General features: G+C 35.8%; 1 protein-coding gene across 3 annotated transcripts in view; it reads right to left on the bottom strand.

The window, feature by feature from the left end:
- LOC125235427 (inositol-trisphosphate 3-kinase A) overlaps positions 1-20,247 on the bottom strand; it is a 215,009-nt gene that overhangs the window by 62,920 nt on the left and 131,842 nt on the right. The window contains exon 1 of one of the 3 annotated variants that reach the window (XM_048141985.1): positions 4,770-5,508. The exons of the other annotated variants lie outside the window; for them this stretch is intronic. Within the exon in view, the coding sequence (XP_047997942.1) occupies positions 4,770-5,261 (492 nt within the window). The 5' untranslated portion in view covers positions 5,262-5,508. Of the gene's footprint in view, positions 1-4,769; positions 5,509-20,247 lie in introns of those variants that run through there. 3 annotated transcript variants of the gene reach the window in all.

The following is a 20,247-nucleotide window of genomic DNA, read 5'->3' as shown; positions in this document are numbered from 1 at the left end:
GTGTCCACCCACATTAACATATCTTTATGTCAATATATCATATTAATATGAGATTAATTTACATCAGGTACGATTCCACGTTTTTCTTTATTTATTTTATTTTGATTTGATTTCGAAAAGCCGGATCAATACTTTTTGTTGTTTTGATAATCTCAAAAATAAACACTGAATTTATTAAAGAGACGATCTTGTTTTGTATTTTAAATGAAAATAAACACGATGTTTGTTTTCGCGAAGATGTCATACATATTATGTTTTGATAGTCGTCAATAGATCCTTCTCTTCGTGTCAGTGATAAATGTTTCGGTTCGAACGTTAAGATACATCGGATGTCAGTGATGATACTGATGAGTATAATGACGTCTCTCCAAATTGACACATCCGATTAGTACCTAATCAATAGCTAATATTTGATATTCGAATAGGGCAGCAACAAAAATATGCGAACGTTTAGGCCGTTTTCACATTATCCGATCCGATATCGGATGTAGGATCGACATCCTACACCCGATAGTAATAAATTCCGATAGTGCCGGATGTCGGTCCGATAAAACGCATTGTTCCAAATCAATGAAGTATGATTTTGTATCAAAAAATATTTTTAAATTTTTTTATATTGTATAATAATTATAAGCACTATATTTCAAATATTTTATTGTAAAATTAAAATAACGAGCATAAAAATACTCAAGTGTGTGCAGGTAAAATAAATAATTTTACATTTAACTATATCTACTAAAACATGAAAAAATTAGTATCCGCAATTCGGACCGATGAATTACAATCTTTTTTTTTTCAACAGAAATTCATCATAAAGCTAGGAACATACTACGCGGACGTCAGTCGTAAATCGACCGCGACCGCGACCGATCAGTGTGCACGGAACAAAACATCCAGCGAGCCAGATTTCGATCGGACGTCCATGCGCTCAAGGCCACGTCCACGTCTGTCGACCGATAGTTTGCACGGTTATGTGACTTATGTGTAATTTCATTGTCCAGATTCCCGTCCGCGGTCGATTTACGACGGACGTCCGCGTAGTATATTCCTAGCTTTGACAGCTGTTTAATAGACGCCATTTTTGTCACGCACACTACTACACACGTATACCTACATTATATACGCATACGCACACATACAAATATTATCGGCCGACAGCTGGCGGGGGGGTCCGGCATGCCAAAAATGTCGGAAGCGTCCTGCCGATATCGGCAGTTCGATGGTGCCTCGGACAAAAACTGTTGTAGGAAAGTGCCATCTGCATTAAATCCGCAATTTTTGCGTTTTATATCGTTTTTCAGTAATAATGATCTATCAAATACATAAATAAAGACCTGGAAGCGCATAAATCTTACATTTTACATGCTTCCTACATCCGATATCGGATCGGATAATGTGAAAACGGCCTTAGACTTCTTTTCTAAGTATAAGTATTTTTGTTCAATGAAGAATTACTTCCTACTATTATAATTATGTAGATTACTAATATTATACGGGGATGGATATCAAAAATAAAAGGTTATCCACGGCTCTCTGCGAGCGGAAGGAAATAGCCTAAATATTTTAATGCGTAAAACCTGTTGTCAGCGAAAACCACAAGAATTTATTGTGTGAATCCAAACTTACAATGCAAATTGGTACGGTTTTACCTCGAAACTCAGGGTTGATTGCTCAACTGTTAGAATCAATCGGAATTTCAACTAACCGCATTCATTCAATTGGACCTTGAGCCTGATAAGAACCTTAAATAACATTTTGATTAAACAATGCTTAAATGCCAATATTGTGAACTTACGAACCTAATGCTTGTTCAATGAGAATCGTAAATAAAATATTCATAGGTACAGCATTTCGAGTGCATGACTTAAACTTGGTTCATTTTGACGGGAAAAAATTGATTCAATGGGATTTATTATATAGATATCACTTAAAACTAGAAGTTTACTACCTACTAGTTTAAGTATAATAAAATTAGAAGATGAGGTATGACATCAAATGCAGATACATAAAATATTGATTAAACTTTGTGTAGCTCAAACATTCTAACAAAATCCATAACGGTCCAATAACCACAAGGTAATAAATACCTTAACACTCTTCAAGCTTAAAATCTCCACAATAAAACTCGAAATTGGAGCATGCTCACTAATCCTATCAAAACCCTTATCTCAATCCAACTGGCTGTCTGTCCGTCTGTCACAACTAGTAGAGATTGAGTCGTAACATTGGATCGCAGGCCTACTTTATAAATTAATCAAACCGACTCATAAACGTCAGATGTCTTTTCAACACGCCGCTAAACATTTATGTGTACTGCTTCTCGATTTAATTTGTAAAAAAAAACTGTATTCATGCAGGGATAGAGCCGATACTACGATGTAACTGAAGTGAAACCTACTCTGCACATTTGGGTAGGTGAAATATCTACAATACTTACGAGTAGGTATTGTCGGAGTACTTGCGCGGCATTTAACAATTATCAGTAACGTAGCTACTACGATTTATTGCCTATTCTGTCAGCGTAATTTTGATGCCCCAGATTCTTGGTACAGACAATTTCTAACTAGTTTTTTAATTAAAGATATGGGTATCTATTTCAACCGCGAACCAAGTAAGTCTGGTTGGCGAAATTTTACAGATCGATTCTCGTGTGACCTTCATTTGTGTTATTAGTTTTCACTTTCACCGTGAATCTATTACGACATATCAAACGAAAGTCATAGGCATTAACAATGATTTCAGAACGTTAAATCATAGACGGCATCAAGAACAAAACAGTTGTGTGTTATAAAAAACAAACTCATTTAGTCACCAAGTAAACTTAGTGAACTCTAGGATCTAAATTCATGGGATCCCGGCGACACGCATACTTTTTTTGCAGAAATCGCGGAGTGTCTGGTTGACGTAACTGCTGACTGAAGAGCTGGCGAATTCCTCGCACAATGTCCTTGGTACAACGGCACAAGATCCTATTCTAGATTTGAAATAGTTAGCTATTAAGTTATGCTTAGTTTTAGTTTCAGTTTGTAAAATGTCTCCTTTCTTTGTAAGACTATCATTATCATCATCATATCAGCCCTTTATCGCCCACTGCTGAGCATAGGCCTCTAGTCCTTCTAGTAACGCCACTTGTCCCGGTCCTAAGCTAGTGTCGTCCAGTTGTGACCCGCAATTTTCCGGATGTGGTCCACCCAACGAGCTAACGGATGCCAATAGAGTAAGACATATACATCCTAAAATCGTTTTTTTTTCAGTAGCATCTCAAATTAATTAAATACGCTCCTTCTGACGTATTTACTTTAGTATTAGTTTCGGTGGGTATGGACATTTTGTATTCTCTTACGCAGCCAAAATTACCATTTGAATGGTTGACGTTAATTAACCATTATTTTGCATGACGCACGCCATTTACCGGTTTTCGATATATTTAATACTTGTCACAATAACTTCGTTTCGTTCATTTGCAACTTCTGCTAAATTTAAAATAGTGGTTTCGCTGTCGATAATAATTATTTAACTAAAGCGCTGACTCGTTAACCCTTAATTTGGCAAAGTCCGGTGGGACGGACAGGTGATAAAAAAAAATATTTCGCTTTTTAGGTAGAATTTTATTTAATTTAACATATGGAAAGAGACTCTTTTATGATACATGCTTTGTATAAAAATACTATTTGACCACTGTCAACACTCGTTTGACAGTTACTCGTCAAGATGGCACCGCATCAGAAGTCAACTGTTTTTAGCAAAATATTTATGCGTTTTTCTTTTGGTTTTTGTAAGAACAGGGTATTTCTGTTGTATAAGTAATAAAATATATTACATAATAGTTGCAAGTGGTTATGTTTTCAATTTATTTCTCAATTTCTAATACTCATAATCATCATCTAAACAAGTTGTCCGCCGCACCGGACAGTGCCAAATATATACTAAGTTTTGGTGGCCTGCTTTTATGCTTAGATTTTTTATTTAATCCAACAGCGTGTGGTGCTGGACCAAGCAGTTAAAATTTTGGCACTTTTAGGTATACGTAGTGCGCGGATATTGTGAATGTTACATGTCGCGCGAGGGGCAATAAACATTAAAGAAAACCGGGTAGATCAAAATTTATAATTTGTTTGTCTGCCCCGAACATTGATATAATTAATTTCGGGTAGTTTTGTGTTGTTTACATCTTCGACGACATTTTGCTGGGACGTCACTGTCACATCAGTCTGTCGTGATCACGGCCTGTGCAACCTGGCCAAAAAGTCGGAAAAAAGTTAAAATAATGATATTTGACTATAAATATGTGTCAGTTTGATTTTCATACAAAATTATTATATTTGTTAAGTTTTAAAATAAATATATGTTAAGAAATACTTGTTTATTTTAAATGACCGTATGTTTGGCAGTGTCCGCCTCAGCGGACATATTAATTTATCCCAATATTTGGCAGAGTCCGCTGTGGCGGACATACTTTTTTTCCAAAACTAATAAATCTAGATTTTTTTAAATATTTTTCGGACGCTTTAAAAACACCTGTTATTCAATATATTAAGTAAAATCGGAAAATTTATGTCACCAGAGTCTCTGCCAAATTAAGGGTTAATGGAGTATACCAAGTTATGAGCAGAAATGTAATAATTTCAGTATTATTTTTCCTAAGTATATTCGTTGGAATCCATTTTTCATGTTACGAGTATATCAAGACTAGGTACTTATTATAGTCGAGCTTTATATTATTAATTACAGTAATAACATTTTTTTCCTTGATTTTGTGCAAAATTTACCTTCTGTGGTGGCGGCGGTTCTGGCACATCAGAATCCCACTCGGAGCTTAGATCGTCACTGGAAGCTTCGGCGTAATCTTCAGACCAGGGCACTTCCAGGAGGGACCGCTTCATCTGGTCGTAGCCAGGAGACAGCGTCTCCGGACCGTATCCAGGAGGCAAGGGGCTGGAAGCGCGGCAATCCTCGCAGTTACACGGCTTGAGTCCAAAGGAGTCTTTAGGACAGTCATTGTTTAAGTCAGTTTTAGAGTTCCGTCTAGCGTCACGCTTTCTAGCACTGCGGGGGGACAGTCTGTTGTTGCACTGCGGCGGTATGTAGTACCTCGACGGTTCCGAGGATCTCCTCCCGCTGTCCGGCGTTTCGATCTTCACGGGGGTGAGCAGCGATATCTTCTTCGCCAGCGGCTGCCGCTCCTCGCTCGTCTCCTGATCGTCCATGGTGTAGCGAATGATGGGTATGGTGAACGTGAACTGTTCCGTACACTCGGGCATTATGCTAGCACTTCACTAGAATTGGGCACGACATTTTAGACACTGGAGCGTCACTGTTTTGCGCGAGGCGGGACGGCGAGCGGCGCGGGCGGCGGCGACGAGCGCGGTGTAGAGACTGCGCGGGAGTGCTTACTTCAACTTTAGTTTACTCGCACTGGTACAGTCTGCATAGTTCAAAAGACAGACATCCAAAAGGTAAATTAATTGTAATCACACCCAATTAACTAGGAATGCTTATTGCGATTAACTAAAAATAAACAAACTATAACCAGTACGGGACAATGACGACATGCGCTGTTTACGTCAGTAGTCGTTGTGATAATGAGGCCTAGTTTTCCTTTACTTTATCCCGGTCAGTTCAGTAACCAAGTACATTATACAGCTAGTAAACGTAATAAGGGCGATAAATGAAACCAGGCATATAATTCAATATTGTTATCATCAATTAAGTGGTGTTTTTGAGTTACTCTTAATTTTCACCCCATAATGAATTTTTGAAAAAATCCCAGCAGCAATGTACTGTAAACGTGGTTGTGATGACAATCAATGACAACTGTCAACGAGCGTTTAACGCGAGTGTGTTTGCATTACGTTGCGGGCCGAATTAATTTGTATGGATAAATAAAATATTTCAATTTTAAGTAACAGTTATCTAATTCAATTTTTTATGTCCTATACTCACCACCGTTAAGAGGTTCGCCCGTATTAGGTTTACAACCTGTATATGCAAAATGAGACAGTAAACAAAGTAGTTTTCCACTCTGCGTAAAGTAAGATAAGTAAGAGAATGTTTATTGTACTCTCATATACCCTGATAAATAATTTGTACTATCAGCTGCAAAAGTGCATGGAGAAATTGTAAATGAATTCATTGATAAATTCGCCATGCACTAAAGCAGAGAGAGAATACAATATTAATATCCAGAACTGTCATGACTACTGTTTACGGGACTGTTAAGTCTACGTATATGAAAATGCAAGTAGTTTGAGTTAACTCAGTAAGTCATTAGTTTGTATGGTAAAAATGATATAGGTATTTATTTGTGCCATTATCTGGGTAAAGGGACCTTATTGTCGATGGCGCTTACGGCGTTATGAGCGATGTTCGTGTACAAATACGACGCCGCGGGACGTAAGCGCCATCGACAATAAGGTCAATAAGGTCCCTTTACCCAGAGAACGTCATATTTTTTTGGTATTTATAAATGAATTACTATACTTAACGCTGATCTAACACTTTTTTATAATTATAATACCCGTATCCAGCACAGCATTAAGGCACAAACTGGCTTGGATTAATTAATTAATTCAGTAGCAAATTTTTTGAATAGGCATTCCAGGGTGGCTAGCCGAATGGCACAATCGCTCACGAAACGCTCACGAAACGAAGCGCTAGTAGATATCTATCTCTATCGCGCTTGCGTATTGGCGCGACAGAGCCAGCGGCGTATCGCTTTCGTTTGGCGTCGGAGAAATGCCATTCGGCTACGGGGCCAGTTAAATGAAGAATATCTTGTGTTTTGTTCTATTAACCCCGTAATCCCAAAACATATGTCAGCGTTAAACCAGATTCTTCCCAGCCCAATTAACAACAGACAAGACATAATACGAGTATTATGTTATGTTACACTTTCTAGATTACGCGCATATTTGTAAATTTCAGGGTTCCGTATATTATGGAGCTCTCATGTGTATTAAACATTTACTATTTTCTTAAGATATGTAGGTAGAGATGGGTCGTGGGTAAATACCCAATCTACCCACCCAGGTATTTACCCGGTAAATACCTATCTACCCGGTATTTACCCGTATCTACCCAAATTGACGGGTAGATTCATTTCATGTTGCACATGCTGATTTGTGTTAAAATGGAGATAAATACTAAGTTAGTGGTTGTAATTATTATACACAATTTAAAACGAAACTGTTCAGTCAAATATACAATAAAGTTTACAGAAGTTTTTATGTATATTTTTAAAAATAATTAAAAAAATATGTTTTATGTGTGCTTTTTAGATTGCATTAAATAGTCGTATTTATACGATAAAGATAAACTTCCTAATACTGGTTGGAGGGGGTTATGGTGGGGTTAGGGGGGTAAAATGTATTTTTTTCATATTTCATATAAACTATCATTAATATCGAAAAGTATTGTATGTACGAACTAAAGTAGACACAATTTCCTACAAAAAATTATATGCATTTTTGTCATAAAACATACTATGTAGGTATGAGTTATGAGCTTCAAAAAGAGACTTAAAATATTTTTTATTCACATATTTTTATTTACAGTTTTAATTTATCAGACTTATAATTTATATTAAAAGCATTTGAAATTATTTCCGTATGTCAGAGAATGAGCTTACACGATTTTTTAGTTGGAGTGATACACTAAAATCACATTTTATCTCATAGCAACCTATTTGTTCTCAATTTGAATAAACATTATGTGTACAATTACAAAGACTGACTTAAATGAATATATTTTAGCCCAAACACCAATTTAAATCGTCAAATTTGGAAGAAAAATGAAAATACCCGCGTATTTACCCGTGGGTAGGTAAATATCGGGTATTTACCCGGTAAATACCCACCGTCGGGTATTTACCTCGGTAGTTACCCATCTCTATATGTAGGTACAGTAAGCTACGAAATTGCATGGAGAAAATATGAATGAATTCATTGATAAATTCGCCATGCACTTTTGCAGCTCCAATACAATGTAATTCTAATACCTGGGGTAAACTCACCTCATTCTGTGACACGCCTAATTCGGTGATACAAGCTTTGAAGCACTATTCCGAAAGACGATTTTTGGCTGTTTCGCCGAATTAGGCGTCTCACCGAAAGAGGAGAGTTTACCCTATGCCTAGGTAAAGCCTTTTACAAATTATACAATTTATGTCAGGTCAACTCAGGAGTAACAAGACGCCCCCTATGAAAATTAACAGCAACACTACTAGCAACAGTTTTTACATAGATTTTGTTTTGTTTTATTTGTTGATTTTAAATCATACGACAACAAAATAAATCTAAAATGATGATGGTGATCTGGGTTATGTTGTGTGTTTTGCGTAGTTTTCAATGATGTTGAAAAACATTGCTTAAATGATAATATTTAATCCTATGGAGAAGATCTTGTTGCAAATAATGGTCTTAACCTTAAATTTAAATGTACATATTTCTTAAATAAATTATCTAAATGAGTCGAAGGAACCCAAGCAATAGCACGACTCCAGCTTGACCGTTTTGAGACCATCTGTGTTTTTATTGACTTTTATTGGAGTTACTCACCGCCTGCAGTTTTACGGGTTCGTTAACCATAATTTTGTTAATTATCCTACATGAACCACATTCCTTGATCTCACGTGCATTGAAATGACGAAGGAAAGAAGTTTGATTCTAAAAAAAAATCATTTTTGAGAACACTGCGTTTAACACGAATATAATAAAAGGTCGTGTTTATTTATTTATCGTATGGCAAGTTTGTAAACTTATCTAATCTTACATGCAAATTACAACTTAAATAAACGGAATGCTAACCGTAAATAGTCGATAGCGTCGCTCGTGAGGTTTTTGAAGTCCGAGGGTGACCCTTTGTACTTGTTGTACAATCAGCTGCAGAGAAAAGTAGACCCCCTTGCATACAAATTTGTATGGCAGGGGGTCTCCTTTTCTCTGCAGCTGACTGTACCAGAAGGTGAAGGAGTTGGCAGAAGACCGGACGAGTTGGAGATTGCTCCACCGACAAAGCACAGCTCTTAAGTTTGAAGAAGAAGCATTTAACACTTTTGAATTTTCAGACGTCATTTGTCAACGGTGACTGCTTACCACCAGGCAGGATGGTTGCTTGTATACCACCGATGTAGTTTAGGAAGAGATTGTATCGCTGACTGTAGGTATGTACTTACTAAAGAAGTGAGATGTGCCTTTCAACGGACAACTAACATTCTTCAAGCGGCTGGTCCATACAAGCTAATTCCCACCGTCTTGACTAAAATCGATGACTAGTAAAGTACCTAATGTTAAGGTAGGTTTCTTTTTGCTCAGTGTGGCCTAGCAGAAATTTTCACCAGCCGCCACTGCTACATAATTATAATAAACCTAATGAAACTAAATTCCTGTATCCATTATAAGACCAGCGGGCGTAGCACACTAATTATATATCGTTTATCACGCGACCGTGCTTGCCTGCTAGTTCTACGGTACCATATATTGTAGGTATGTCTGTAATTATATGTGTGAAATTCCAGCTCTATCAAGTATGGAAAGTGGGTTTAGCTTGCAAATGTTGACCCAAAAAAACATACCCATAATAAACATTAAAAGTTAAATATAACTGCAATAACAAAGTCGTTTGTAAGATTTTTTAGCAAACAGTAACTGTTAAACCAACTGTTTGCAAATTTGTCGTTGACTGGGGGCAATTTTTCCATGTTTTAATGTTTGCAATTTTGCATTATTAAATAGAAAGTCCACCGCGGTTATGGTAGGTATGGTAGGCGTGTTCAGTGGATACATGTAGAACTCAACATCATAGTGTAATAATGGAAAAAATAGATTAAGTTACAAGCCCTTACCTTAGTTAAAATATGTCCAGTGTAGTGACGGGTTAAGAATCGCTCCTTGAAAAACATAGTGACACTATCCAAAAAACATAGGTTTTTAGTTAACAACGCCATCTAGGTCGCGCGTTCATAACGAACGCAATGCAAAGACACCTATCGATTTAGCTCGCTTAGAAGCGACAGGGGGCGCTAATGTCACTATGGCGAATAGTGGGAATAGACGCGTGGGGGACGGGAACAATGTCAGTTTGCATTAATGACCTGGACGCCGATCAAAATGTAGTGAACTCTAAGACGAAAGTTGTCATTTTGTGTTTAGTGACGGTGTTCCGCGAGATTGAATGGTAAGTATGACAATTTTCTTATGGAACATTGTATCAATCCTTAAAGTGTCACTTTGAACTTGTAATAACTATTCAATATTGAGTTTCATTTTAAAGTAACAGTGTCATTTTTGCTATAATGACACTAGTACTTTAACAATTCTAAACGTTTTGAGATAGGTATAGTGACACTGTGCACGTAATGACGGTTTGGCTTTAAACTATTAGGCTTAATGCAGGTTAAAAATAAAGTTGTACTGTACTTTTACTTAAAATGACGTTATGGTCTTAACTCGCTAAAAGAATTTGCATGAATGAATCGTCATTATCTGTTTAGTGTCATTTTTGATTGTATGAATTACCATAATTACGCTTGCAAAGAAATGGAATACCGCTGTTATGAGTTTAAAGCCACTTTAACTGGTAATGGTAGCTTTAAGCGCGTTGACTGATTATTGTCACTTTAAGTTTTATGTCATGCTTTGCGGTAATTAAAATTACAAAACAGTTAATGATTAATTACCTTCTAGACATATTACGTTTAATACCATTGTTCCATTTAAGTTTAGCACATAAACCTACACAATTTTGATGAAATTCTATGAAAAAGACATTTTACTCTATTTTTTTGTAAAATACCTATAAACAGCGCTAATCAAAGATTTTATTATATTATAGGTTATGAAGGTTATTTTTTGTATAATTATTTTTTACGAAGTAATTGCTATTTTTGTGATCTACAAGACACAATTACTAATTTAAGATACAATTTAAAAACTATGATTGCTAGTGGATAAATTTCTTGTGCATTAATATAACTAAATTATTAGCCATAAATAAGTATATTTGTTTGTTACAGTAAAAAATGGCTCAACGATATTCAAGGCTCAAAAATTCAAAGCAATCATCAATAGTATAAACACACCAGCATCTACAGATCACCTATTTGCTACATCGCCACGAGCATGCACATTTCAACTATTTCAAGCGGCCGACTAAACTTCGCATAAGTTAGGGTATACCACGTCGTACAAAAAAAAAAACGCACCTCGCGCAAATTCGTTTCAAGCAAAAATATCTCTAATCTTATTGACTGTAATCTATCAATATTTGTATCATTTCAAAGTACAATTAAAGCCCTTTAAGAGAAAAGGTGTACAACTTTCATAAAAACAATAATCGCCAATCTGCCGTGGTTTAAAAAAAAAGGTATTGATGCGATTTTAATGGGACTCTAGGTGTGCTACCCCAGACGGTTTTAGAAGGAGCTGTAAAGGTGTCATGTGGATCTTTTGCACTCCAAAAGTCACCGAGGACGAACGCCTGCAGAAAAAAAGCCTTGAAGGCAATAGGGGTAAAACACCAGAAAAAGCAGCTCAAGTGGTGGTACTGCTCCTAAACGGACTACGGCAATAGCAAGTTGCTGAACGCCTAAGCATAATCCGTTTCCGGGTGCGACGAGTCTTGTTGCGGTTTCTGGAGACCAGTAGCTACATCAGGAGGCCAGGATCTGAGAGAAGACGCTGCACCACCGCTAGAGACGACCGGTACATTGTATCGGCCTCTTTGCGGAACCGCTTTCTTATCGCTCCTGAGCTGCAGATACTGCTTAGAACAGCTCGAAGACTGTAGTGAGTGTCTCCATGATCAGAAGAAGATTGAGGGAGAAGAAAATGTTACCCCGAAGAGCTGACAGAGGCTACCAATTGAAGCCAGAGCCAATACCCCAATCGAATTGCTATAAGGCTTAAGGATTGGACGTTGCAGCAATAGAGGAAAGTTTTGTTCCCCAACGAGACGAAGGAGATCATTTACACCAACTATAGACGCAAAAGGGTGTACAGGAGTCAAGGAGAGCAGGTTACACCAGTCTTCACCGAAGAAACAGTCAGTTACGGGAGCGGCTCGTGCATGTTCTGGGGCGGCATTTCCATCGACGGCAAAACGGATCCTTAACTGCAGGCAGTTACATTATGGAGATCTTAGAAGAACGTATGGTCTCGTACGCTGAGTTTTTTGGACCTGATTTCCAATTCATGCACGTCTACGCCCGTTGCCATACTGCCTTGATAGTGCGGGACTCCCTGATGCATGAGGTCGGAATGCACCGTAATGGAGTGGCAGCAACGAGCCCCGACCTGAACCCCATCGAACATCTCTGGGATGAGTTAAAACGGCTTGTTTGGTCACGGGATCCTGCTCCAGCCACCGTCAACGAGCTGGAAGCCGTAGTTATTGAGGAATGGGAAAATATTCCTCAAAAACTGATCGTAACACTGATCAGGTCCATAACTGATCGCATGGAAGCTACAGGAAGGGCCAGAGGGAGGAACACTGGGTTTTAAGGTTAATTTTAAGTAATTTTTTTCGATATTTGTTGATTTTATTGCGTTTGATTTTTTTTTTAATTTTAACCTGAATGCACTTTGGTTACTTTTTCCTGACAATTTTAATTTTTTGTATAAAATGTCATGAATTTTATGGATATTAAAATAAATGTTGTATTACTAACGCAAATGTCAAGACTGAAAGTGATTTTTGTTTCTAATATTTTTTTAGTTATATTTTATTGTTTAAGAGGGCAAGCCAGGAGTGTTTACACTAGTTTTTAAGGGCAGTAATGCTAAATAGATACAGGGTTTGAGACCGAATGTCATTTAATTCAATAAATTTTAATGTATATACATAAAAGGTGGTTTGATTGCTAATTATTCATTGAAATAAAAGGTAAATTTCATAAAAAAATGGCTATAGTGTCATTTTTCCACAAAGTAAAACGAAGATATAAAATTGTCATGTGTCCCTAAACAAAAATAAATGGAAAAGTGTCACTACCATTTTGTTTAAGCTTAATTATCTTAGAAACAAAATAAAAAAAATACAATTTACTATTATATCTATCAGGTTTAGTCACAAAACTAACAAGATCTGCCAAAAAATTACAAGTTTGTTGTAAAAATGGCAATTTTTGACAATTCAAAAATTTCAAAACTTTAAACCATTGTACCCAAAAAAGACGTTTTTCATTTAATGACACTATGTTTTTCAAGGAGCGATACTTTAAAGTAGGTTACGCTGATTAAAGTTGCATATTCCACAATGTTGCGCATTCTCACAATGTTAGTCAAACAAAAAATGAAGGCCTTACTTTGGTTTAGATTTCTATCGAGAAAATTGTAAGCTATCGTGTTTCGACCCGTACAAAAATTTCAATCATATTGTCAAAAATACATATCCAAAAATCACATCTCTAGGTTTCCGGAGCTAAGCACACCAGTCAATCTAAATTCCTAATATTTATCGATGCATGGCCTTAAGAAGTTTAAAGTGCTCTGCCTACCCCTTATTGGAGTTTTTGGAATACACGTAAGTTTATATATAGGTGTTTGCTAAACATATTACCTGTTTAAATATAATTGTTTTACGGGTAATTAATCTCAAGCTAATTTAAACATCATCACAAGACGACATTGTTAACAATATAAACAAAACACAGTAGGCAAACATTAAACAAAAAAAGACAATACAAATGAATTGTTTCAGTAGGTATACACCGTGTTTCCGGTAACACTCAAAACCTCAGACACCCCAACTGATTTTTATTTTTTTTTAAACTCATCAAGAGTATTCATCTTTTAATCTGATGGTTATACTTTTTTTTTAATTGAATTTTTAATTTTTTGTACAGCTCTACTTGACTTTTAACTCTACACTCAATAAAATAATTGCTAACTTCCACCATAAACCACAAAACTATTTATTTGTGTACGTTACTGCAACGACATAAGGTTTACCAATAGACAGCTAAGATGTCACTGTAAAACACTTTAAAGCTTTGTCACAGTAAACTTCAAATTGGACAGGTAATCGCAGTAAGCAAATTTAAACCCAATGTTTAAAATGACAAGGTTGTAATTAGGTACGAGTTCAATTTGTTGTGACTTATGATAAACATTAAGATTAAACTGACAAACAACGTCAAACTCGTAGCGAAAATATAATCGTCCAAGTAACCAGCCAGTATTATTAATACCCCTAAGTACTGAAAAAGGTAAACAACCTCTAGCAATGCGATATACACAATGTTGTCTTACGAGTACAATAGAATAGACACGTAAAAAATAACTAATAATACAAATTTAAATAAAAATATTACCCCCATCAAGATATAGCTGAATCGATTCTACTCTCGATTCTGAACAAACTGTTTTCAGGTTTTTAGTGTTAAGTGAAACACGGTGTATTTATCCTTTAACAAGCATACTGATATTTACCTAGATGCTTGTTTGTATTGACGAATATAATGTTTAATTAACAAGTTAATTTTCGCTGAATTAATTGTATGTAATTATCAAATAAAATGTAAAACATTGAAATGGTAAATTATCTCATAAGATTAAACATACCCCTTTAATTTAACCTTTAAAATTAAAAGTAGAATACATATTACAATAAGTATGTTTCAATTTACCACTAGTCTGTGATGGAACGTCAGTAGGTTTTGCTTTTACGAAAAATAGCAATCTGAAATATTCAAGTAGTCCGCAGCTAAGAAACATCCCATTTCATAAGGGGCTTCTAAACGGCCCATATTTTCACTGCAATGTGTGGCCGACGATACTTAAAAAATATAATATGATATGAAAGATAATCAACCTTATAGCAGAATGGATTTACCCACTTTTAAATTTAAGCGACACAATTATTGGTGTCCTTCCCCTACTCACATGTTAGAAAAAGACACCAACAGTTACCAGCCACAAGTTGCAGTGAAAACATGGCCCGTTTAGAAACCCCTTTAGGTATACGAGATATAATTCTTTTACCTACCTTATTCAGGCCTCGGATTATTTTTCGCATGGTAAGATGAAAGAAAACTATGGAGTCGATATTAAAACTAAACTTTAATTCATATTCATACTCATACTCACTAATTTTCTTAGTCCCGTAATACTTTTGTCCCTTGTGCAGGTTGACAGGTCGAAAATGTTAATCGAAAATTAATCTTACTGAATGTAATTAAAATTATTCATGTGGTGTGATTTGGGAAGCCTTTTGCTTGGTAAAGGGTTACATTTACCCTGTAACTATATCAAATTAGTTACTATTTTGTTTGGTTCAGACTACTTTGTTGCGGTAAACGTAATGCTAAGTACTAGCTGATTTATCAAAAATCATTTGCATGTCAATGTCATGTCAATCATTCACGACGCGATGTGTCACTTAATTATTTATTGCAATCGGTGCGTGCAATAATTACATAAACAATTTTGTCTGATCCGCAAGTTTCTGCAATTTTATACTGGATAGAACCTTACAAAGATCTAAAATACGATCATGAGAAATGTGCTACTAGTACTTAAACTTAACTTAAATGTAACCCTTTACCAAGCAAAAGGCTTCCCAAATCACACCACATAAATAATTTTAATTACATTCAGTAAGATTAATTTTCGATTAACATTTTCGATCTGTCAACCTGCACAAGGGACAAAAGTATTACGGGACTAAGAAAATTAGTGAGTATGAGTATGAATATGAATTAAAGTTTAGTTTTAATATCGACTCCATAGTTTTCTTTCATCTTACCATGCGAAAAATAATCCGAGGCCTGCTTATTATTATCTCATGAATAGGTAACTATCGTGGCACTGCACTTTTACAAGTCATCGTATTAACGTAGGTATTTATCCCTTTGCCTAAGAGGATCCATTATATTATAATAAGCTGTTACAATATGGACACACCCAAACGAACTCCAAACTTCATTTAAGCACTTAAAGCCATATAACCGACACTTTGTAAGTAATCATACAGGAACTGTGGTAATTTTGTAATTATGATTCAGTTCAAGGATGTCTTAAATCGTTGTATATCCGATCTTACATCATGTAATGAGAATGAATACTACAGCTGAGGACTGGAAAATCAACACAGGTCATAGAATAGGTACATTTAAAAGTGAACAGCGCTGGTAGCCTAGCGGTAAGTACGTGCGACTTTTGTTCTGAAGGTCGCGGGTTCGAACCCCGGCTCGCACCAATGAGTTTTTCGGAATTTATGTGCGAAATGTCATTTGATATTTGCCAGTCGCTTTTCGGCGTAGAAATTCATCGTAAGGAAACCAGACTAATTCCAATACGGTCTAGTTTACCCTTCGGGTTGGAAGGTCAGATGGCAGTCGCTTTCGTAAAACTAGTGCCTACGCCAAATCTTAGGATTAGTTGTCAAAGCGGAAGTCGGGCTCCCATGAGCCGTGGCCAATGCCGGGATAACGCAAAGAGTATTATGATGATGATTCATTAAGAAGTGTAACGCTCTTACATGATGTAGATACAAGTCCTATTGACCTGTTTGGCGAAAAGTTTTGCTGACTATATGTGAGATCTTGGCGGAGTAAAAGAATTGACCGTTGACCACAAATACCTAGACGTCCACCAACTATCGTCATAACAACTATAAACAATACTTACTTACCAACTCACTTCATGACAATCATAAATCCCTATGACGCGATGGGGTTTTCGGGACGAAGAAATTCCAGACTTGTCACAGGACCACTGTAGCTTTTTGTAGCAACTGTGTCTTTCATATCCTATTTTGTTACTTTTTGTGGCAAAATACGTATCATACCATTTATTGAAGTGGATGTAATATTCTATAGTTTTTTTTACGTATGCGTTTAGATTCTAACAAATGACTGAAATAAGATACCTATGTAAATAAAAACTAAGCTTTATGTAAGGGTTAAGTTTCCAGAGTTTCCCCAGAGTTCATAATGAATGAATCTTACTTATTTCAAGTTCAACGGACATCGCCATCGGTCACCCAGACGTTGACTTTACTTTACTCCACGATCAGCAGACATGTTAAGATAAAAACTTAGCTAAGTCATTGTTACGCGACTTAACGGCAAAAAATGTAGAATTACTTCATTAACACAAGATATCGGTAAGTACTACTTTGAAAAAAACTTGTATCTTAATTCTTCTGTAAATGAGAGAAAAATGTATTACCTAAGTATGTATGGAATGCATTACTACGTTTTGTCTTTGAGGAGCAGTGTGAGATACGAGATTTTTTCAAAGTAGTGATGATATGTGACTTTTACAAGTAAAGGATACCACATTATCGCTTACCAGAAGGTTGTAATTTGCTCGCATTTTTTAAGAATTACCTGTTACAGCGTCGTTATGCTTCAGCGATAATGTGATACCTTTTTACTGATTAACGAACAAATTTTCACAGCTGTTATGTGTGAAGTTCGCCTCGGGCATGTAAGTTGTTATAAAAATCACACTTCGGCCATTTAGCAATGGCGCTCTAAGTAGATTGACGCACAAACGGCGCGGCGGCTCAGAATTTTTATTGTCAAACATATACACACAAGTAAAAAAAAAACAGAATCATTTATAAGCATGAAAATGTTATATTTTTTACAAAATATCTACTTTTCATTCTGAGTAGCCATTTGGGATGTCCTTATAATTTTTATTGCTTATTTTTTAATCTTTAGAGAAGAAAATAAAAACTCGAAATAAAATAAAAATAAAATATTTTATTGTGCCAGAAAAAGTGCTAAAACTACTTATTTTTTTATTTGTCGTTACTATTAGTATGGTAAAAACCAAGAAGTTAAGTAGGTAAGTGTATTTCTGAGCCCCGTACTAAACATACGTACGTATAAACTGTATTACAGTGGGCCAGTAGGTATTCATTCACCGAACTCACAACTTGTGTCTTACACTTAAGTTTGAAATATATCTTATTAAACTAACACATTATTAAGTGAGAGAGAAATACTTATTTTTATGTATCTTGACATTTATTTTATTAGTTACTTTTAGTAAAATATTTATGCATGTAGCTCACAATGGCGGCTGGTGAAAATTTCTGCTAGGCAACACTGAGCACAAAAGAAACCTACCTTAAAATTTGGTACTTTACTAGTAATTAATTTTAGGCAAGGCGGTGGCAATCGGCTTGTATGGACCAGCCGCTGCTGGTTGCTCATAACTTATTTATTTTAGATTATTTTGATTGTTGACTTAATTAGTGCACCATTAATATTAAATTACATTCAATACAGCATTTAATAATATTTGCCTACTTATTCCTAGTTGTCATGCTCACTAAATTATTTTTCTTACTGCACCTACATTTGCGAATTTCTGTTTTGCCCTATGGTTGACTGGTAGAGAATACCTTAAGGCATTAAGTCCGCCATTTGTACTTTTTTTTACTGTGCAATAAAGTTTAAATAAATAAATAATATACATACTTGCATAAACAGCTGTATTACCAAAAGAGGTAGACTGTTCAAGTACAATTTTATAATTATACACTTATAATATGAAAAGGCGCCATTAATGGACTGCCACTTCTGCTTACTAAGAAGAAACAACCTAAACATTGTTAATTTATCTAACAAAAATAAATAAAGTCTGCTGTAAAGTAAGTATAACTATTGTAGTATAAGGTTTAATTGAGCGCAACGCCAACCAGCTGTCTCACAGTTTGGCGAAAATTTAATGTAAGGCACAGGTTTTTTTAATAAAAAAAAATTAAAAAACTTATATTTTAAAATCCGACGTATGAATAATGAGCTGTAAAACTGTATGTCGAATTTATCAATGAATTTATTCATAATTTCTCCCTGCAATTTTGCAGCTCGATGTGCCATTTAAAAACTTGTCTACCGAATTTATTTAGGGTAATATTTCCCGAGTGAAAGTTGACCCAAAGTGAAAAACTTAAGACGCTACAGGAGCGGAAATACTAAAATGAAAAGGAGCCCCCTTTTCAATTTGAGAATTATTGTTTAATATACTAGTGTTATTAACTACATTTATCGAAAAACAAAATTTTATTAAGAACAACTCAGTTAAAAGATATTAAAATCGAGGTTCCGCTCTTGACTGTTTCCTCCTTCAAAACTTAATTAATCGTAACGAAATTTGAGAATCTGAATAAAGCAGTGTCGGACCATGGTTACTAATTTTGAATATCACACCTTTTTTGCGCCATAACCAATAAGGCCGTTTTTGGAAATTGTATAGATGATGATGATTGGCTCTAGCGTCTTTATAAATAAGAATAATAAAAAAATCAAAACGGTCCAACACACATAAAAGTAATAATAATCTGTGTTGAAAAAATAATTGCTCTATCTTCAAAAACCAGGGAAGAAATAGTCGAGAGCGTTTGTATGGAGAATTGACCCCTCCTGTATCTTCTTAACGTTCGGCGCATTACAAGCAACCCGTTATCGAATTAAACGAATAATGGCATTGGCTCTCCTTTCCGAGTATAATTTTATTGGCATATTTTCACCATTTCGTTAATGATGAGCACTGATTCCAGTCATTATCGAGGGTAACCTTTAACTTTTTTATACCTGGGCCACTTGAAATATGTAATTTAAATTGGCTACTGACCAGCGTGCGTAGCCGAATGCTCAAGCGCTCACGAAACGCTCGTTGATATCTATCTCTATCGCTCTTGCGTATTGGCGCGACAGAGCCAGACTACCTTTCGCGGCGTTTCGTTTCCGTTTCGCGTCGTAGAAATGCCATTCGGTTACGGGGCCTGATTTCTGACCGTTTTCAATAATGACATATAATTGGGCTGTCGTTAAAATAAAAAAGACGCGATTACTGGCAAATTACGATTTTAATTGTGATTAATATTGCAAAATAATTCACCTTAATAGCAGTGGGAGTAAGCTAACGGATTTAAAATACATCGCGAAACATTCAATAAAAGCAAATAACATTTAAAAAATGATAGAATTGGGCATTTGAAAACCAAATACTGTAACATATCTTGTAACAGACCTCTAATCCCCGGACTTAAGATATTACTATCATTTTTTAATATTTTTACAACTAAGCATTCAACGGTTTTCCTACAACATATTAAAACAAAATGGCGGCGTCAACAACCGACGACCATCCCAAAAATGGCGCGTGAAAGTCTTTTGAGAAAAGAATGACGTATTGATGACGCACGGGAGCGACTTGACATTCAAGACGCGTCCGGTGACGTCATCAGAGATGCAATTTACATCATCCACATACATGCACCTTAACCTAA

This window comes from Leguminivora glycinivorella, chromosome 17, assembly GCF_023078275.1.
Source record: "Leguminivora glycinivorella isolate SPB_JAAS2020 chromosome 17, LegGlyc_1.1, whole genome shotgun sequence".
Taxonomy (NCBI): domain Eukaryota; kingdom Metazoa; phylum Arthropoda; class Insecta; order Lepidoptera; family Tortricidae; genus Leguminivora; species Leguminivora glycinivorella.
The sequence above is the reverse complement of the archived record's forward strand: the minus strand, read 5'-3'. Positions and strand labels throughout refer to the sequence as shown.